General features: G+C 33.0%; 1 protein-coding gene across 1 annotated transcript in view; it reads left to right on the top strand.

Moving 5' to 3' along the window:
• LOC144371439 (ankyrin repeat domain-containing protein 26-like) overlaps positions 1 to 12,637 on the top strand; it is a 56,579-nt gene extending 43,942 nt beyond the window's left edge. The window contains exons 6-7 of the mRNA XM_078033755.1: positions 8,139 to 8,338; positions 11,729 to 12,637. Coding sequence (XP_077889881.1) covers positions 8,139 to 8,338; positions 11,729 to 12,637 — 1,109 coding nt within the window. The remainder of the gene's footprint in view (positions 1 to 8,138; positions 8,339 to 11,728) is intronic.
• Positions 12,638 to 23,408: the final 10,771 nt, after the last annotated feature.

The following is a 23,408-nucleotide window of genomic DNA, read 5'->3' as shown; positions in this document are numbered from 1 at the left end:
ATGCAGAGCAACTGGAACATCAAATGTAATAAAGTTATTGCATACATCTATTTTTTATTCTGATCTTGTCTGTTGGCAGTGATAAGAACTCAAAGTATAGAATTTATATTTCTTAGGTCTAATCCTTAAATTGGGAATTAAGAAAGAGTGGTGGACGTGGGTTGTAGCTCAGTGGTAGAGTGCTTGCCTTGCATGCCTGAGGCACTGGGTTTATCCTCAGCAACACATATAAATAAACAAACAAACAAACAAACAAACAAATAAATAAATAAATAAATAAATAAAATGAAGACATTGTGTCCATCTACAACTGAAAAAAGAAAAGAAAAGAAAAAGCAAGAGTGGGGATAATTCATAGACAAAATGGAAAATATAAAGAATCAAGACCAGAGATCAAGATGTTGCTTTTGAAAAGTTCCTGGGAAGGAGAAATGTGGAAGAAACAAAATAAGATAGCTGGGTAATCTTGGAGGGAATGAAGGGGGAAACTGAGAGCATACAATTCAGGGGCTATCGGTATATCTATCTTTCACAATATGTGAGAGACTGTAACTTGTCCATCATTTGAATCATGAGGGGCTTGTAAGTTGGGGAAAGATTCCAGCCATGACCATCTTTTCTCCATACCTATCAGACATACTGCTTGCTGTGGTTTAAATTGAGTCATTCTGAGGAGCAATATTACATTTCAGAATCATTCGTGATTTTTAATGACAACTCTACTCTTTCTCTTCTTTCCTCTCTTCCTTCCTTCCTTCCTTCCTTCCTTCCTTCCTTCCTTCCTTCCTTCCTTCCTTCCTTCCTTCCTTCCTTCTTTTCTTTCTACTCCCTTACCTCCCTCTCTTTTTTCCTTACATAATTATTTTCTGTATTTATTTCTTATTTGCCTGAAAATAAAATTTTGATCATGGGCATTCTAGAAATTCACTTCATTACTGAGCTACATCCTCATCCTTCAAAAGCTAATTATAATTTTTTGATAGCCCTGGCCTTTTGTGAATACACTTAAAACACTGGCAAGTCACACCAAACCAAACTCATTTGCAAACAGAACTCTTTATACAATTTACTCTTTGAATACCCAAAATCTTTGTCATATATGCGTGTGTTTGTGTGTGTAATAATATATTATTTTTATCAGATAAAGCTGTGCTCTTCCATTTCAACTTTCCCTTTAAATTTTTATGTCTCAAAAGTTTAAACCAATTAACCCTTATTTCTCAGATGTAGAAACTATCTGTTCTCACACAAGGGAATCATGAAAATCTAATCTGTTTAAACCAGAAAATACATGAATAGAGGATGCACAAGAGGAACCAGCATCCCACCTGAATATAAGAAACAAATAATAGATGTCATAGCTTTCAGTGTCAAAATATGTATATCAACTGACTCCTTCAGAAATCTTTGTTGAGAAATGAACCTAACATTTCCCTGGGATCTGAACACAGCTTTAGCCTTACTAAACAAAAATGAAAGGACAAATGCAGTAAATATATACATACTTAAAATTATAAAGATTAAATCTTTTCAATAGTATTTCAGAAAGATAGGTTCAATGGCTTGTTTTTGTTTTGACTTCACCTTTGCCATTGAATCTCTTAGAGACCATCTTTGCTTCTCCACTAGAGGATTGTTGGATTCTCCATCAATCTGTATCTTTGCATTGGCATATGTTTCCTTGTCTGTTTTATTTACGGTCATTGGACAAATAATCTCAGGTTTGTGAAATGAACAGCATGTTTCACAAAAACTATTCACAAAATTCCTTTAGTCACATGATTGTTGTCAGCCAAACCAGCCAGCACAGAAACCCAGGAGATAGCATAATTTTTAGCACAGCTGAACCATGGACCTCAGATGTGTGTGGAGGCATCTGTAATGTATGTGTTGTTTTGTCCTCTTCAACTTTGCTTGATTATATACCCCTTTTGTTTTTCAGCCTCTAGGGATTCATCTGATTTCAGAAAGGTAATTAAATTTCTATATTTATTCTAAATTATTAACTTTGTAGTCAATGAAAAATACACTCTTTATGTACTATCTTCTTTCTAAGTGCACCGATCCCATCACAATAAAAGAGGTGCTTCCACGGAAAGGATTAGGCAAGGTGAAAGAAAAGACAGTCAAATTGGGTAAGTTTTACATTAAAACACTCCAGGGAACACAATGTTAAAACACTTGAAATGCTACCAGTGTTCTCACATGTAAGGTGGATTTCCCAAAGAGGTGGGAGGATTTTCCTCACAATGTCATCAGTAGTCACAGAAAATGATCTCTCCTCTGTTTCTGGGAATATCCCCTCTATTCTGAGTTGTTTCCCCTACATATCATATTATTACATTCTCCCTATTTCCACCCTTTGGAGTGAACTAGCTACCATGCAAATGTAACCATAAGCATCTCTTTAGAATGTGAAAGGTCAACCTTCTGAAATTTCTTAGAAATATTTCCTGACATGACCCAAGCCTCATTCTGTATCTTTATACCTTTCCTCTGCCTCAACTGTCCTCTGGCATTAGGCCTCACCTATCCCTTTATTCTGAGACAAATCCTGATCTATTTCATACTTTTCTCTCTGTGGGCCTACAGAATTTCATGCCCTCACCATCTCCTGCTCTCTGGCTACTCACCTCTCGCCTGTCTTTTTTAGGGGTGAGTAGCCAGATAAAAACACCATCCTTGGGGGCACATTTTCTCTGCCTTCTTAGGTCATTTTCTCTGACACTTCAGCTGGTCACATTAGCTTCCAGACACATAGGTTCCCCTTTGCCCTTCTCACTGGAGTCACATGGGTATAGTCTAGCCTGCACCAGTTTTTTCTACCTTCCATGAGGCACAACCTAGGTTCCTTGATAGGCACTTCCAGGATCCTCGTGTGTGTGTGTGTGTGTGTGTGTGTGTGTGTGTGTGTGTGTGTGTTGTTTAGAGGAACTGAATCAAAGAAATACTGTTGCACTTTTTTCAAGGATGGCTATGGCTTCAGCACTCCCATCACTCTTTGAGAGAAGAGCATGCTTTTTAAGCACCAGTGCATAGTGCATCTTTTGGTCAGATCACTTTAAGCAATATTTTTGATCTCAGGTTTCTCCTTAGCATGGCACATCATGGTACAACTTAGAATGCAAATTCCTCTTTTCTCTCTCCCTTTGTCTGAGGCAGATCTGCATGCAGGTTTTAGGGTTTTTTTGTTTATGGTACACATTTTACTGAATCTCTGGACTTTTTCAGTGTTCAGAAATTTTAGGGATTTGAATAAAATCCCTCTTTCACTCACTTTGCTGAGAAGCTCTTCACCAACTCTTTGGTTTCTCCATGCAATAGTGCAGCTTAGAATGCAGCTTACTCTATACTAACATTTTCCCAGAATCAGCCCTTCTTTCTATGTGTATTTTCAAGCTTGTTTCTGAGCAAATTTCATTGATCTTGAGTAGACAAATCTTGGCAATATGGTTTGCGCTGAACCTTGTATCCTGTCATTTCTCTATAAGATGTGTGTTGAGGATTTGGATCAAGAAAAAATACTCCCTGAGAACTCAATGTTTGTTGGGTGCAAATGGGTACATGTTTATTCACAACTACTTGGAAGTCCAAGCCTTGAAGGATGGCTGTATTCAGTCCACTCAGAGGACTCCAGTTGCCAATTAAAGTGGCCATGGGATAGAAATAAATGATAGAGTATTTGACAAGAATGCATGAGTTTGTGGGTCCACTCCCAAGGTGTATACACAAAGAAAGAAAAATAAATAAAAACTGTGTAAAGTTGAAACCAGTAATTATTTACCAAATATTAAATTTAATTGGAAATCACATTTGGGAATATTAAGTTGTTCTGGTTTTACAATTATCCTTTTCTATTTGTATTGATGTTCACGCTTTCTAATGCAGTTCTAAGGAATGTGAGTAAATGTATTCATTTATCAGCAGAGACCCATTTTGACATGACTTCAGAAGAAGAGCACAAAAGTTTTGATGATGCTCAATGTACCCAGTCTCAGGTATGTCAACATATAAAGCATTTCTTCCTGTTTCTTCTTGTTTTTCTTTTTTGAGGAAAGTAAAGGAGGCCAAATGAAAATATCTTTTAAGTAGACTTTTGGAATCCAGGCATTTATATTACTAATTACATCTAAAACCACTCTGAACTGGTTAGAATCTGAAAATAAATAGCATTAGTAGTCCTGTCAACTTATAGCTAAATTTACTACGTAATGGAGGAAAAACAATTCTAAATGTTGCTTGTGCTTCCACTTGCAAAAACATTTTGAAAAATAAAATGTTGAGATTAAATTTGAGACTGACAAATAACCACCTGGGTTATGAATGGTAATGGTCACTGACTGCATTCATGTGAAAGGGTGATGTTGTGAAAGGCTCAAAATTCTAGTAAAATTCAGTAGTTATTTGCTACAAGTTGAAATATATATATTTATATATATTAATATATATATTATATAATATATATATATATATATATATATATATATATTAACTTTATACCCTGGTTAATGTTTCTTTGCTATTTTTTATTGATTTTTTAAAAAAATAAATGACAGCAGAATGCATTATAATTCTTATTACACATATATAGCACAATTTTTTTATATCTCTGGTTGTGTATAAAGTATGTTGACGCAATTTCTGTCTTCTTACATGTATTAAACAATTTTTCTGTGGTGACCTTTTCATTTTGTTTCTCTTCCTTGCAGAAAATTCAGTTAATTTGTTGAATAATTTTTTTAAAATTTCTTAGTATAATAAAGAAATGTATTTGTGTGCATTAATGGGGAATGATGGAATTTAGAGATGCTATCTCATCTTTTTTCTCACATTGCCAACATTCCTTGTGTGAGATTTAGCACACATCTAGATTTATTTTATTTGGCTGGCATATGTAGGTCCTTGGGTTTACAGCTTTCCCTTTGGGGTGTATCCTGGGCAGGGGCCATATCTCAGTGTCAAATCCCCAACTGAACACCTAAATTTCATATTTTCAAACAAAAACTTTGTTAGTTCATTGTTTAAAAAGTGTAATCCTATTTAATATGAAACATACTCCTCAAAATTCTTTAAAATAAGACTCGAAAGCCTTCTCACATTTGATGGTGAATTCAAAGTCGGATGAGTTACAATTAATATCATTCCTCCCGTCCTTTGGGGTGTATACACCTTTGTTAGCATGTTGTCTAGGAATGCCTTTTCTATGATATCCACCATGATTTTACCAAATCAGGAGCCATTGGAAGATAAGTGTTCAGCTTCATCTGGAGCACAATGCTAAGACACGCTATGGAAAGTATGACTGCTCAGTCTGTAGTTATCTACATGTTAGTTAGCTGCTTCCAAGACCAAAACTTGGGTGATGTCTAAAAGAGTGATAGTGAAGTCTTCATGCAGCTCATTGTGGACCTTTATTTTGCAGGTATTTTCTGAGGATTCTCCACAGATGTGTGTTTCTCACTCATCTGGAGAGAAACATCATAAAGCAAAAGAGAAAGAAGATGGACATGTCCATGGTAAGAACAACATATTCTACACAGTTTTTTCTTTGGATAGAATATTTATTTATAACATGAGTGCTGATATATTCTAATACTTGGAGAAATGAACCTAGTAAACAGGGAATAAAGAAAAAGTAAGAAAGATAAAGAGTTGTCTCTCTCAAGACCAAAGTCTAGCAGAAGGTTATAGTGGGAGTGTCCCTCTTAGTTTCTGTACAAGAAAAGTATAGACCACAGGGGAGTTGGAAAACTTGAATTTTTATGTTGGAAAGAATAATGTTCTTCACATTCTACCTGCTTTCTGTTCATTGTTAATTTCTCAGTGTATTTTCATTTTCCTCAGGGAATCTTTTCTAAAGATCAGATTTATGTATTAGATCACAAACCTCTTTTCTAATATCTGCCTAAATTATAATGATCTTTTTTGTGTCTGTCTTCTCCATTAGATTTTAAGCTAAAAAACAATAGGGGTCTAATCTCATCTGCTATATCTTCAGAGTTCAGCATATTGTGTCACGTGTTTTTATGCACTCATTGTTTTAGTGTATAAACAATGCATGTGAAATATACAGCATTCATATATTTAAATTAGTCACATATTTTATTTATATCTTCTTTTTTTCTGACAGATTCTGTTAGCCTATCGAAAACCCAGAAAGCAGTTCTATCACTTCAAAGAATAATAAAAAGCAAAAAAAGTCACTGCACACAGTGTTCACTACATTTTGAAAAAAATGCACAACTGGAAAACGAGATTCATGAGCTAAAAAAGAGGGTATCAGAGTTTAAGCAAGAAAATATAGAATTGAAACAACAACTCCACAATTTGAGGTATTATATCCTAGGTTGAAAGAAGGAGTGAAATCTTTTCCTTTAATCCAATAAAATAAGAAGGACAAATTTTTTTTAACTACTGCCTCATCTGTTAGCACTTTGCAAAGGAGAAAACGTGAATAAATTATAAAATACTTGCAAATATGATAGCATATTATTAAATGTGATTACTTCTAAAAACTAAGTTCATATTTTTCCCCATCACAATTTTAATGTCTCTATGGAACCCCATCTGCTAGTAATCTATTTATTTAACAAGCATAATTTGTGATTGTTATTTGTTTATATTTTTAACTTTTTATTACAATTAATATTTCAAGAAATATCATTTATAAAAAAATCATTTCCTACTCAGATACCATAGCATGTGCCTATAATTCCAGCAGCTTGGGAGACAAATATAGGAGGATCAAAAGTTCAAAATAATCCTCATTAACATAGCAGCAATGTCCTAAGCAAATTAATGAGACCTTGTCTCTAACAAAAGAAAAAAAAAGATGAAAAAGACCTTGGGATGTAGCTAAGGGATTTAGCTTCTGGGGGTTCAATCCCTGGTACCAAAGTTGCAGATGAGAAGAAAACAAAAAAAAAAATAACTTTCCATATTTCTGTTTACTTTTGAAAAAAATTTCAATATAGAGTTATTTGGTTAAAGTTGGGAAACTTTAAAAAGATTACAGGATTTTTAAATTTCTCTCAAGAAAGTTTGTATTCCACCAGAGAGGCATTTTTCACTGCCCTGAAACATGTTATATACATTTATAGTTTTAGGCTGATTTTGGGGATCAAACTCAGGGTTTTGTGTTACTAGTGTGATGTGCTAGTGCTGAGCTAGATACTAGGCTACACTTCTAACATTAACATTCATTAAAAAATGAAATGAAAACAGATTTTTTTATTCAAATTCATTCTCATTCATAAATTTGTTCATATTTCTATATTGAAAGAACATATACTTTTTATGTTTTTTAAGTATACATGACAGTAGACTATATGTTGACATAAATTTATTTTTGTTATGTCTTATATTCCATTGTGTGTGTGCACACACATATTTTTTAAGGTCCCATCTTGTTCAAAAAGGGATTTTGAGTTTTTTGTAAAATACATAATGATCAAAAAGGTAAGTTGAGAGTGTTACCATAAAAGAAACATAAAAAGTATAATAACAGGTATTAGATTATTTATCCCAGTTCGAGGTTATAGTAATACAAAAAATACATGTTTTTATATCTTTATTTTATTTATATGTGGTGCTAAGGATCGAACCCAGCACCTTACTCATGCTAGGCAAACACTCTACCACTGTGCTACAGCCCCAGCCCCAAAAGACACATATTGAAAAAAGAATGTCTGAATATGCTGTTACACTGTAAGCCAATTATAGGTATGCCTAATGACATATTTTATAAAAATGAATGATATTACTACTGAATTCATAAGTTTGTATATAAACAATGACTTTAAAACTTATTTGACATGAAATTATCTTTTTAACTGGGAAGGACCTATGATTGTGCAAAAAAATTACCTTAAACTTGTCAATTTACCAAATCATTTCTAATTTACTTTTTTGTGGTATCTAAAAGATTTGCTAGTAATAGAAACTTATCAAATAACAAACAATCTTTTATTATTGACTTTCAATTATGTGTGTTTTACACAAGATTAAAGGAGAAATTTAAAATGTTAAACTAGAAAAGCTTCAGAGAACATAAAATTTTTATTAAGATACTAAATCAGCATACAAAGAGCCAGAACATAAAAAGACATTTTTGGTTTTGGGCAAAAATCAATTAAAAGGCATCCATATTAACTTCAGATATACCTTAAAAGAAGATGAGGTGAAGAGAAAAAATGATATGTTACATGAAAAAAATAAGAACCCATTAAAAGAAAAAGAAACAGAATTTAACAAAGAGGATCAAGTGAGAAAGCAAGCTGAAATCTCTGTTTGTACAATAGATACAGAATTGGAGACTGCAAGAAATCATTTTAATCAGGTAAATGAACGTTCAGTAAAGTTTCAAATTTTTACTGTATTTCATTTGAATTATTTATAAAATCTCTTTAACTTATTGTATATGGCCATGTTTCACTTATTGATGGCAATGTGGTCTGAGGAATGTGCTGTTTGGCAATTTCACCAACATGCAGTCATCATGTGTGTGTGTACTTCCACACACTTCGGACATCTCCCACAATGCCAGGAAACACAGACTTATAGGACCTCCATTTATATGGAGTCTGCTGTTTCCCAAAGCATGGGTATGTGGGGTGTGAAGTACTATTTTGATTTAAAACACAATGTTCATTATTTGGCAATAAGAAAATTAAAAAAAGATCTGACAAACCAGAAAAAAAATACCACAATGTTATCTGACTCTAACATTAAATGATAATGTTTATGACAAAACTAGTTACAGCAAAACTTTGCATCTGGTAGTTGTTCAGCATTTGTTTTCTGAATGAATGAAGAAGTTTAGTTTAATCACTGACATAAATACAAATTTAGGTGTTTTATGTTAAAATACAAACTAAATATCTATGCACCTATTTAAATCATTTTTTAAAAAGTGTTTCACAATTACATTTCTGTCTGCATTTAAGAAATGTTTTTTTTTAATTTTTAAATTTTTTTAAAGATAGAGAGAATTTTAATATTTATTTTTTAGTTTTCAGCGGACACAACATCTTTCTTTGTATGTGGTGCTGAGGATCGAACCTGGGCTGCACACATGCCAGGCTAGCGCGCTATCATTTGAGCCACATCCCCACCCCAAGAAATGTTTTCACTCACCCAAATTTATCTGTCATTTGTGCAAGTGAAATGTAAGACATTTACTCATAAAGAATAAATCTACCTTTTGGAATTATTTTTTAATCTTGAAGGTCCCACTCTTAAATTAATCTTTTAGATTTCTGTCACCTGCTGATATACAGCCAAAACCTTGCTGAAATAAATTTTTAGATTTTAGCAGAACAAAATGAATCCTACAGACAATTTCTATGAGACCCTAATGACAGAATTTACAATATGAAATTTCAGTAACACATTTTTGCAAACAAAAAGAGATAGACATGAGCAGAAAGGAAATCTTTCCTGAATTATTTTCTTCTGTTTTCAAATGAGAGAGAGAGAGAGAGAGAGAGAGAGAGAGAGAGAGAGAGAGAGAGAGAGAGAGCACAATTTGCCTATGTTTTTAGCCTTGTGCTCCTTTTCAGAATTGTGATACATTGTTCATTGATATAGATCATGTGTTTAATGCTGTTCCTACATTTATAATTTATCAATAGATGCAATTCTCATTCACAGCTACAAAATGTTAGAAAACAGAATATGCTAGGAATATTTTTAGGAAAAGACCTTGGAGAACTTTTGTTATGTAGATGTAGAGCTAAGGCTCTTACTATGGTCTGGTTGAATACATGAGGTGTCAGATTGCAAACTTATTCTTCTTAAAGTTAAGTGTTCTTTTATTTGCCACTGAAGCCATCCCAACAGATATGTACATAATAAAATATTTGGAATTTTTAACGGTTTAAGTGGTAGATCATACGATCCTAAAAGTAGATCAACAAAGAAGTAGTGAATTCTAATTTTTATTTATTGTTTTTAGGTATACATTACAATAGAGTTCTTTTGGTGTGTTACACATACATAGCATATAACTTGTTCTATGTAGAGTTTTTCTGGTCATGTATTCATATGTGAACATAGGAATGTAATGTCAGATTCATTCTACTATATTCCCCTCCCCTCTCAGCCCTCATTCACTTTTGTCTAACCATCAAACTTCTATTCTTTTATCCTCCACCCTTATGTGTGTTACCAACTACATGTTAAGGAGAATATTCAGACTTTGGATTTGGAGGACTGGATTATTTCACTTGGCATGACAGTGTCCAGTTCCATTCATTTGCCAGCAAATGCCATAATTTCATTCTTCATGGCTGAATCCATTGTGTATATATAACACATTGTCTTTATTCTTCCATGTGTTGAAAGGCACCTAGGTTGGTTCCACAGCTTAACTTTTGTGAAGAGATGCTATAAATATTTATGTGGCTGTGTCACTATACTATCATTGGAGTATACACTGAGGAGCAGAATAACTGGGTCAAATGGTCGTTCCATTCCAGGTTTTGTGAGAAATCTATATACTGCTTTCCTGAAAAATTGCTTGGTGCAATGTATGAGTCAATCTTTTACCCACATTCTCACCAACATTTATTGTTACTTCCATTCTTTATATCTCAGTGTAATTTTAATTTTCATTTTTCTAATCGCTAAAGGTGTTGAACATTTTTTTTATATACTTGTTAACTGTTTGTACATATTTTTCTTTGAAGTGCTTGCTCAGTTTTTTGTTCATTTATTGATTGGGTTATTTTTTGTTTGTGAGTTATTTTTCGAGTTGTTTATATATTCTGGAGATTAATGCTCTATCTGACATGTCAGTGACAAACATTTTCTCCCATTCTATATGCTGTCTACTCACATTCTTGATGGTTTCCTTTGCTGTAAAGATACCACCCCATTTATTGATTCTTTATTTTACTTCTTGTGCTTTAAGTGTCTTTTTGAGGAATTCAATTCCTACACTGACAAGATGGAGTGCTGGGCCTGTATAGTCTTGTAATACGTCTAGGGTCTTTTATCTATTGTCTAGGTCCTTGATCCACTTTGTTTTTGAGAAATAGAGGTTAAATTTTTCCTATGACATATGGGTTTTTAGTTTTCCCAGCACAATTGATTGAGGAACATATCCTTTCCCCAATGCATGTTTTATAGTGTGTTTGTCTAGTATTAGATAACTATATGTGTGGGGTTTTCTCTGTTGCTTCTCTTCTGCAAAGTTATTTTTTTTTACATTGGCAAACTAACTAATCACTTAATCTATTCTTTCATTCTGGTATAATGCAGATTTTTTCAATCTTTATTTTTTTTTCTTTTTTTTATAACCAGGAATTGAACCAGGGTGCTCAACCACTGAGATGCATCACAGCCATTTCTTTATTTCTTTATTTATGAATGAGTCAGGGTCTCACTGAATTGCTGAAGACTGGCTTTGAACCTGTGATCCTCCTGCCTCAGTATCCTGAGACACTGGTATTACAAGCATGAGCCCCTGAACCTGGCAGTTCTTACATTCTTTAAGTTATAATTTTCTTTTACTCTCATAAATCCATCTTCTTAAATTAACTTTTGAACTCTTGGAAATTTATATTTTTATAAGCTCAGAAGTTTACATCTAATTTTTCTTCTGTGGGTATCTATTTATTGAAACCCTTTCACCATATTAATAAACAGGTTTTTCTTTAATTTCTGTGAAAATTATGAAACATCATTTTATTGAGTGCTAGCTAAATGTATCCTTGGTTTTATTTAGGTTTCTCCTAGTGATGGGACAGAGAACAAGCTATTGCATAAATATCACAAGAAGAAGGATGAGGTCTCTATGAAGAGACTGGAAATGGACACAGTAAAATATCAGAACCAGGAAAAGAAGTGCTTTGAGAATACTGAAATTTTAAGAGAAAAGAATACCAGCCTTCCATGGACACAAAAGTTGAATGAGGAAACACTTATGGAAATATTTCAGGACAATGAAAAGTTGGGTATTAGGAAAGTTGAGAATACATCGCAAAATTTCACACCTGAGAGTGAAAAACAAAGCACAGAAAGACCAGAAACAGATAGTTCACAGGAAAAAAAGAATATTGATGTATCTAACCTAAACGGTAGTAGTGAGTTTTCTTCCCAACAGGTTCCAAAGTCTGAAGTAAAAACAAGTGACCTAGAAAATGAGCTGCATCAGACAAGAGTAATGACTTTGGCTACAGATCAAATAAACAGACACCTAAACCAAAGACAGTGCCAACTGAAGGAGATGGAACACAGGTATCAAAATGAAGAAATAAAAAGGAATGAACATCTCAGAAAGCAGGAAGCTTCTAAAGAGAAGGTATCTAAACTACAAAGAGAAACTACATTGCATGAAGACCAGTTGCGTGACTATCAGAACAAAGGTGAAAATAAAATAGATGGAATTATTAATGTCCAAACCCAATTTTATGATGTTATAAAAAAACTTCAAGCTCGGAATGTCAGATATCGTCTGATGCTGGAAAAAAAATATTTGGAATTAATCAATGAAACTAATCATTTAAAAGAACAACTGGATCAATATGGAAAGGAGAAAGCAGAAGAAGTAAGTATCAAGCAAGATATCTTTATAAAGAGTCTTCAAAGGAATACTCAAAGTGATATCTGCTTATGGCTAAATGTTGAATCTTGATGAATATAAAAATGTAGATATTATGAATGTGTTTCTGTATCAACACAGAACTACAACCTGTTGTCTAGCCAAAATAACTTAGACCTCATTTGCAGCATGACTAATCTGTGTTTAAATTGCTGAGATTTCCAATTTCCCTGCTCTGATTCTTACACACTGTGTACATATTTTAAAATAACTATAGGTACTCATGTGTCAACTAAACACAAAAGACTTAGTTAAAATGTATTTTAATATTTAAAAAGGAGGAAAGTTTTAAAACTTGGGCCTGACCCTTCAATTTAAGAAATTGTTTCTTATAAAGATTTAAGAGTTTGAGTTAAGATTTTTTTTTGTAGGTTTATATGCTGACATTAGTAATATGGTCTCAATAATGCTGAAACAATATCTAATTTTGGTGCTATTAATTCAACCCAAAGTTTGCATATGCTAAACACATGTTCTACCAATGAGCTACATCCCATTACTGAATAACAATTTTAATGTCTTCTTGTTGCTGTACTTGAAGATCACAATGAAACACATAATGGAAATGCTCATACCTAGTTTCAAATAAATTAGTTACTTTTACAGTTCATTCCAGATTTTACAGTTGAACTGAAATGTAGATGCTGTATTTTGCAGTAGACTTTCTTCAGTATATTTTTGTATATTTCTAGTTGGTAAATTTATTTTTAGTCATTTAAGTTTATCATAAATCTGAAAATAACTGTCCGGATATTTTTTTTGTTTGTTTTTATTTATGTCTTGTCCACCTCTTTAAAAGCATCTATCTGTCATTATCATAAATTGGGACTAATGTGATGAATTGCAGCAAAACCACAGTTGATTTCATCTGTAATTTGATGCATATATTCATGATAACTTGCTAATAGTTTTCTTCATTTCATGGCCTAATTCCTATTATATAGTGACAAAGATAATTGTAGCCATCTAAAACTCATTAATTTGGCACTGAACCCCCATGTCCAGACTAATGAGGGTGACAAGGTTTATGTAAATCAGGAGTGGTGTGAAGACCAGTGAGAAATCTAGGAGATGTTGACAGGCAGTGAGGTGGAGACCAGGTTACCTAGCATCTCCTTTATTCTTTGTGAAAGTATATTGGAATTCTTTTAGCAAAGCTTTAAAGATGTGAGGATGTGGAGTATTAACTTGAGTCTCTAATAATAAAGGGATAATAACCTCTGTAGAATTCACCACTACCAGTGAGACTTGTGTAACCATTTTTGATTGAGATTTCAATAGTTTGTTAAACATTGCAACTTTATCAAGGGCAGTATGTAGAGATACAGGGCTCACCCTGTTGTGTAAGGAATGTGATAGTGACTAAGCAGGAGTACACAATCTTCTATTTTCTTAAGGGAATTCAGAAATAAACAGCAGCTTACTGTTGTATGTAGTGATATTTTTTCAGAGTAAACATCATTATATAATAATAATAATAACAATAGTAATAATAATAACAATAACAATAATAATAATAAATTTTTAAAGTGAGCTGAGTAACAAAATCATTAACAGAAATATCAGGTAGTTGCGAGACATCTTGAAAAACAGCCAGCTGGTACCCTGAAACTACAACGTGTATCAGAGGCTTCTCTAGAAGATTTAGCACATTTTCACATAAATTAAAAATATAAAGACGGGATTTAATGAAGAAACTAAGACAAATGACAAGTCAAGTATGTAGAAAATTGAACATGTCATCTGTAAATCAACACCTGCTTAAGTAATAAAAGTTATTCTGGGATACTAATTTCAATGAACAGCTTTCTTTATATTTTCATTATAATTGATTTTATTATATTTGGGGATATTTATACTGCACTTATTTCTTACACTTAAAATTTTCTTTTAGAATTTTTCTCTTACAAAATCAGCATCTTTCATTAAAACATCTAGTCTGAGTAAAGCTGAGACTTTTTTGTATAACCCAGCAGGTTTTCATGCTGTCTCTATTTCCATGGTACAACAAGGAAAACTAAATAGAGGTACTATTTAAAAGAATGTTTCAGGAAAATTTGTTATTTTTACTTCATTTTTGTGCATCTATTAAAAATCTGCAAGTAATTACTAAACTGACTTTAAAAATGTGTACACATTTTTTATGCTTTTCTCAAAATACAGATATGTTTAGGTTTTAGTTTAATTATTGAAAAACTTACGCTATTTCTTTATTTTTTAATTTATTTAGATACATTATGAAGCATATAAATATTTGTATTATGTCTGGACTGTTATCCAAACTAGACAATGAAAAATGTTAGCTAAGTTTTTTTTAGTACATCTCTTAAAAGGCATTTTTATGATATATGTATTGCACCTGACATCGAATTCACCCATATAACATGTAAAATACAGTGTCTCTTAGTACATTAACAGAGTTATGTAACCATTTTCACAGTCAATTTTAGAACATTTTCATGTTCTAGAAAAGAAACCTGGAACCTCTTAGCTGTCAGTTTTCTAATCCCTACACGTCCAAAGTCCTGGAAAACTACCAATATATTATTTTAGTAATTTACAAATGTAAACCATAGTACTTTTATTTATTTATTTATTTTAACTTTAGGCAAGACTCTATTTTATTGTTATGTGATTTTTAAATTTGTTTTAATTAGTTACGCATGACAATACAATGACCTTGACATATCATACATTTGAATCACATGGGATAAAATATCTCATTTTTTTCTGAGTATACAGGTTGCAGAATCACATTGGTCATGCATTCACATATATACACATGGTAATAATGATGTTCATTTTATTCTACTATTCTTCCTATCTCCCCAGCCTCCCCCTCCCTTCCCATCACTTCTCTCTACCTAATCTAAGGTAACACTATTATTTTTTTCTCACATCTTCACACATGTATTTTGTATAACAATGAAGGTCTCCTTCCAGGATCCGTGCAATTCCTTTTCCCTCCTTTTTCCTCCCACCCCTCTTCCCTGTGTAGAGGTAATCTTCTTCCCATGCTCTTCCTCTCTTCCCCATTTTGAGTCACCCCCCTTCTCTTATATCAGAGAAGACACTCGGCATTTGTTTTTCTTGGGGTTGGTTAATTCCACTTAGCATAATCTGTTCTAATGCCATTCATTTCCCTGCAAATGCCATGGTCTCATTATTTTTTAGTGCTGAGTAATATTCCATTGAGTATATATGCAACATGTTTTTATTCATTCATCCATTGAAGGGCATCTAGGTTGGCTCCACAGTCTAGCTATTGTGAATTGTGCTGCGATAAACATTGATGTGGCTATGTCCCTGTAGTACACTGTTTCTTTATTGTTCTTTTTAGATATATATGACAGGAGACTGTATTTGAATATTTACATCATAGATTATAACTTCACATTTTTATATTTGTACATAATGTGGAGTTACACTGGTCATGTTTTCACATGTGAATATAGGAAAGTTGTTTCAGATTTATTCTGCTGTCTTTTCTGTTTCCATTTTCATTCCCATTTCTTTTGTCTTAATTCAATGAACTTCTATTATTTTTTCCCACATTCCTTACTGTGTGTTAGCATTCACTTATGAAAGAGAACTTCCAGCCTTTGGATTTGGAGGATTGGCTTCTTTCACTTAGGATGATAATCTCCAGTTCCATCCATTTACTGGCAAATGCTATAATTTCATTTTTTCTCACAGCTTATTGATATTCCATCCTGTGTACATGACACATTTTTTAAATCTGTTCATCTATTGAAAGTTTCATAGCTTGAATATTGTGATTTGAGTCACTTTAGACATTGTTGTGGCTGTGTCACTGTAGTATGATGATTTTAAGGATTTTGTGTGTAAATCAAGGAGTGGGATAAGTGGGTCAAATGGCAGTTACATTCCAAGATTTCTGAGGAGTCTCCATACTGCTTTCCAGAGTGATTGCACCAATTTGCAGTCCCATCAGCAATGTGTAAGTGAACATTTTCCCCACACTGCCACCAACATCTATCATTATTTTATTCTTTTCAGTTGCCATTCTGACCCAAATGAGATGAAATCTCAGTGTGGCATTTGCATTTCTCTAATTGAATTTTTTTCATATATTTTCTGACCATTTGCATATGTTCTTCTGGGAAGTGCCTTTTCGGTTCCTTTGCCCATTTATTGATTGGATTATTGGTTGTTGTTCTTTTGGTGTTAAAAAATTTGAATTATTTGTATATCCTGGTGATTAATGTTCTACCTGAGGTGCACATGGCAAAGATTTTTTCACATTTTGAAGGTTCTCTGTTCATAATTCGTGATGGTTTCCTTTGTTGTGAAAAAGTTTTTTAGTTTGATACCAACCCATTTATTGATCTTTTTTGTTTTTTTCAAAAAAACAACAGTTGTACATAGACCACAATATCTTCATTTTTATGTGGTGGTGAGGATCAAACACAATGCCTCACACATGGAAGGCAAGCACTCTACCACTGAGCTACAGCCCCAGCCCCAGCCCCATATTTATGCTTTTAAAAAATATTTTTATCTGTAGATGGGCACATTATCTTTATTTATTCATGTGTGGTGCTGAGGATCAAACCAAGAGTTGCACACATGCTAAGCAAGCACTCTACCACTGAACTACCAGCCACCATTTGCTGATTCTTGATATTAACTTTTGCTTTTTGGAAATCTTGTTTGGAAGTTGGCTTATAGTTCTAACTCTAAAATTACCCTGTAATGGATATTTCATGCAAGTGAATTTATACAACAGTAGGTCTTTTGCTTTTTACCAGTTTCAATGACTTAGAATACTTTTTTCAGGGATCCTCTGTGTTGTAGCAAGCATCACTATTTTATTTCTTTCTGTTGTCTAGTAGAATTTTGTTTTATGACCATGTCACTTAGCCAGTTATCAGTTGCTAAACCATAAAATGCTTCCACCTCTAGACAACTCCAGTACTACATGACTATTTACAAGTTAATATTTGGACATTTTTTTATTACCCTGCCTCTTTGTGGTCTTCATGAATTGTGCCGATTGTACCATATCTCTGTGTTATTCATGCTGTACTTTCTGACTTGTCTGTTTTTATTCACTTGATCATGTTTATTCAGAGATCACATAAAATGAATTTTTATTTTTCATGCACTTTCTCTGACTTTTCTGTCACCAACAGTGTTTGCATGGTGATTATCTTGTTGAGATATAAATTCTCCCAAGGTGAGAGTAATATCTGATATCCACACCCATTCTAGAATGAATGGAAAATATTAATGCCTAATAGTTGTTTTAACAAAATTACTATTTGATATCAATCAATATTTTTTGTTAGTAGATTGGCCTGTTAAGACTTTTATTCTAACTATATTTCAGTGACAAAATATAAAATTAAATTCACTTAATCAAATAGTAAATTCAGTATGGGAAAAATCATCTTCTATATATTTTTCCTCAACATTTATTATGTAGCCAGAATTGGGATTTATAGATGTGTAATCCTTACCAACTGAAAAGCTAATATACCTTATTATAGAAACTTAATCTACTCTTCATAATGCTGGCATACATTATGTTTTGTTGCAATTGAATTTATGTAAAATTTGTTGTTTGAGTTTGTGTCAAATATTTTCATTATTTTATTTTCATATTGTGTTTTTTCATACTTCTTTTATTCATGCAGATGGATGATCTCACTACAAAGATGAAAAATGCATCTTCAAAGCATTTACATTTGAGAATAAACTATGAATGTTTTATGCAGAACTTGTTTTTTATTAAAAGCATACAAGATACATTTGAAAAAATAGAAAGGAATCAAAAGAAGTTGGAAGAAAATGTAGTAAACTTTCCAAGGCACACACGGAGCACTCGAGTAGAACGAGGCCAAGGAGTACGGTGGGAATGTGACATTGAACATCGAACAAGATGGGATTTAGAGGAGAAGCAAAAACAAGTATTTCTGATTTTACAGGCTATCTTACTTATCTGCAATTTGCTTTAATTCATTTCATTGTAAACTGTATTTCGGATAGACGTATCATAGACGTATTCTATGTCTCTTGAGGAAAGATGTTGTGTAGATTTCTAAGAGAAGGAAGACATTTGATACCCCTTTAAATACCACAATTTACATCATCCTTTCAGCTAATTTGATCTGAGTAATAATTTTCATCAGATAACTGTTGGATATTTGATAATAGTGGGCATAAGTAAGACTATGAGGAGAAAACAATATGATGCAGAAGTATACTTTTGAATTGTTAAGTTAAAATTTTCAACTTTCATATTTTGAATTGATTCTATTATTCTTTAAATTATGGGATGATCTGAGTGCTAATGTGAGAATGATTCATTACTTTGAGCACAGATCAATGGTAGATAGCCTAGCCTGTTCAACGCCCTGGGTTCCATTTGCAGTAGAAAGGAAGAGGAGGAGGGCAGGGAATGAGGGGGGAAAGGGGGAGAGGAAGAACTCAATTATTATTGGTTCAGATTTAATGTAATTGATACTGGTGACAGAAGTTTACAGTCTAATATTTTTTTCTTCACTTTTAAAATTGCAGTCTGAATTTTTGACTCAGAACTAAATAAAATAACTACATAATAATTATTTGGGTTCTAATTATTTTTAAAATATATTCTTTTTATGTTCTTTAGACACAAGAAGCAGCTCCGGATATTACAGAGCAGTTCAGAATGACTAATTTTACTCCAATAAGAAGTCAGATGGAACTCAGAATTAGCCATCTGGAATCTGAACTGAAAATTCTAAGAAATGCAACTGAGAGAATATAGGCACTTCCATATAGAACAATCCAGATTCCACAAGTATGTCAAAACCTAGACTGAAAGAGAGCAACTTAGTCTCCTTAATTTGTGTCTACTGCATAACTTTGAGACAGGTTGATGAGATCGGTAGCATGCAAAAGCGAACTAGATCCTATAATTTGTGGAAGTAATGTTAGGAAATGAATGTACTCTTGAAATATTAGTCTAGGAAGTTTATCTTTCACTCACCTTTGCATTTTACATCTGAAGGTAAACTATTAAGCTTTCTTCCCTTAGTGTTCTCCTATATGTAATCTAGGCTATTAGATTTTAGTTAAGTATTTTTGAAGTTTTGTGATTCACATAGTTATAGTGTGACAAAACTTCTTCTACATGGAAACATGAACAAGTTTCACAATTTTTGAAAGATTACAACTGAAACCTTAAGTGTCCAGTGTTGTTAAAACTACACTCTGGGCACATTCTGACACCTGACAGATTAACTGATTTTTATTTTAATTTTTAAATATTATCCTTACATGGTATCTAGAGACAAAATGTTCTATATAGTTTTTCCTCTCTACATTGTCATACTTGTGATGATGGGAAGTATAACCTGCAAAGTGGTTAAAAATATTCTGATGATAAGTGTTGGGGCCTGTGAATGACAGAATGAATGGGCAGTCTCCTGAAGCCCTGGTAACAAATTCATGGGCCAACTTTCTAGGCAGCAGCTTTAATCTATCTTGATCACCCACTCACCTATCTTGTTCTGAACCAGTGGCTGTTGCTCTCGATTGTCTCATTGTCAAATGCTTAATTTATCTAGGTAATAGGTAGAATATACATATGATGGTAATAAATGCTTGACAATATCTTCAAGGAACATTCTTTAAGTCCTTGAACTGGTTCACTAAATATAAATTTTTCTAGCTTTACTAAAATTTTCTAGTTGCATGTGTTTAAGAAAACCATGATGATTTATACTTCAACATAGTAAAATGGCTTTGGTAGTGAAATAAACTAAGGTATACATCATCTGCTATATTTATCTTTAAAATATCCATATTTCTAATGGCATCCTCAAGAATCTTCCAAGGAGAGTCTTTCAAGAAGGCAGCATTGTTACCTGCAAAGTCATACATCGATGATTTCTGTCTCTCTTCCACCAACATTGCTTTAATTGGAAGTTTGAAGCCCCCTAGAAATATGAACTCTTCTTTAGAGAAATTACAAACCCATAATTGCATACACTGTCTCTGTTCTGATTCTTTTAGTGTTGTGCCCAAATATGGAGAATTTCTACCTACTCTCTTTTTAAATTATTGTTTTTAGTTATATATTTTCTTTATTTTATGTGGTGCTGAGGATTGAACCCAGTGCCTCACATGTGTAGGCAAGTACTCTACCACTGAGCAACGATCTCTCCACTTACTCTTATGGAAAATTTAAATTATTCTTTTATTTGATGAAAAATTTGAAAGTGCATTTAGACATAAATAATATTGAGGTTAATTTTGAAATAATTAAACAAGCATGAAATATAATGTGCTCTAATTCAGTGACCAGTACTTCCACTTTATCTCCCCTTCTTCCTCCCTGTGTTCTTTTTCTTCTGCTCTACTGATCTTACACTTATTTGTAGTTTTTAAGTTTCTTTTTGAATTATGCATTATGAATATACATGAAGGTGAAATTCACTTGATATTTTCATATGGATTCACAAAAAAATTTCATCAGATTCATTTCACTTTTCCACACTGAGTGCTGTCTTCAACTCCCTGGCTTGGGTTGGGTTAGGGTTAGGGTTAGGTTAGGGTTAGAGTTGCATTGTATAACAGGAGCCCTTCAGTACAACCCGGTGATTTCCTTCATACTAAGACTTCATTTGAGGGAGTCAAATATTAGTCCAAAATGATGAGCTATATTTTTAAAAGCTAATAAGAAAAACAAAATATCCAGCTATTTTGAACCCATTTGAAGATATTTCTATAATATTGACAATTTTTTTTATCAGGGATATTATTACAATAATGAAATATCTGCTTGAAAATGAACAAATAAAGGATACCATCTTGCTTTCATTGCACCTTGGTTTAGAGCTTCCATGTATTTATTTATTTATTTATTTTGGTTGTTTGTTTCTTTGCACCAGGGATTGTACTCAGGGACACTTGACCACTGAGCCACATCCCCAAACCTATTCATGTTTTATTTAGAGACAGGGTCTCAGTGAGTTGCTTAGGCCTCACGGTTGCTGAAACTAGCTTTGAACTCAAGACTGTCCTGTCTCAGCCTCTTAACCCACTGTGATTACAGGCATGTGCCATCACACCCTGCTTCAATGGTGTTTTGATAAACTTCTTAACACGTAGTAAAGCCATGCATATCTATGTTAAATGTGGCCTCAGCCTTATTCTTTTATTTGGAATTTTGAGCTAAAAAATCACAGGAGAACAAATCTAAGCTTTATAAAGCAATGCTGAAGTTAAATAGTTATGACAGAAAGAAATAATTTTAACATAGAAATTACAATTTAATTTAATAGCTGATATATGTTTTTTTCAGTTTCTTAGCTTACATGAATATCTTTCTGAAAAAAAATGAGAGAATCAGGTTTGAAGTGCTTCAGAGTCATGAAAATGGACGACTATTTACAAAAAGAGAATGAAAATTAGTTGTTATGCAGGATACAAGTATAAGTTGTTCTTATTAGTTCTTACCAGAAAAAAATGAGATAATTTACCATTTACAAAACAATGATAAATTGTGTATGAATGTAGACAGAATGCAAAGGGGATTTGGGAGGCAACTCTTTTTCCAATGGAATTCTGGGAGAAAGTGATGTTTCTTTTTTACTTAAGCATAAGCTAGTTTTTTAAAAAAAACTTAATGTAATAGTTCTACATTTCCTTGTGGAACATTAGTTTGCCATATCATGCAAGCCTGAATAGAAGAGTGTTTTTTAAACTCTTTCATCACGTTTCAAAGATATGTCTCCGTAATCACTGCAGAATGCCTTCAAAGGTGAAGGGAGAAGGAGAGGAAAAAACTACTAGAGAGGAAGAGTGATCAAATTATTTTATGTGCATCTGTGGATATGTCATAATGAATTTCTCTATTATATATAGTCAAATGCACCAGTAAAAATTTTTGTTTAAAATAATTTTCTTTAAAAATAGAACATAAAGACAGGAATGGGAATTCTGTCATTCAAAATCATTTGTTTTCACATCAGATGTGTAAAGGCATTAGACACCACCTTATTTTCATCACTACAACATGCTTACTATGTTCAATAATATATTTTAGACCCTATTTGGGGAATTAGTAAGAGAAGAGTTTTATACAAAGAACACTCTACATGGTGATATTTATATAAGAGTTGGAAGTATTTACCACATAACTCATCAAGTGCACATCTATAATGAGCCAAATATTTAAAAACTGCTGGTCATAACTTCTGAAATCAATTACAATTAAAGAGCTATGTATTTTTTCCAATTCTGAATATCAACAAATTATAGACCTTAAGTTTGAAACTGCTTTTTTTTTCCCACTTCTGCCTCTCTATGAAACTGTCAGCCTATACACTGACATTCTTTTGTGGGAAAAAATGGCATCACCCATTTTCTGTGGTTTATGGCCAAAATCCCAGACTGACTTAGTAACAGTCACACATTTAAAATACCCTGTCATGACTCTGTCATTAGTTTACATTTGCCTCAATAAAAGTATGAAATTTCTTAGCCAAAAATTAAAATATCCAAACAAGTGGATTTTTGTGAGGTTACTCAGGCTATCTCATCTCACTTGCTTTATTGGCACTTTGCTCTAGATTCTAGTGACACTGGACCACTGTGATTCCACAAGTGTTCTTTCTCATCTCGGTGTCTGCATGCACCTCTTCCCTTTCTCTCACAATTTCTCCTTTTACTTCAGGTGTTAACTCATGTATCACTTCCATTGAAGGACCTCAAACACTGACACAAATTTGGGACAGAAGTCCCTTCTAAGTGTTCCAGTAGTAACCTGTTTTATTCTTGTCCTAATGCC

This window comes from Ictidomys tridecemlineatus, chromosome 16 (assembly GCF_052094955.1).
Source record: "Ictidomys tridecemlineatus isolate mIctTri1 chromosome 16, mIctTri1.hap1, whole genome shotgun sequence".
In the NCBI taxonomy this organism is placed as follows: Eukaryota; Metazoa; Chordata; class Mammalia; order Rodentia; family Sciuridae; genus Ictidomys; species Ictidomys tridecemlineatus.
The sequence above is the reverse complement of the archived record's forward strand: the minus strand, read 5'-3'. Positions and strand labels throughout refer to the sequence as shown.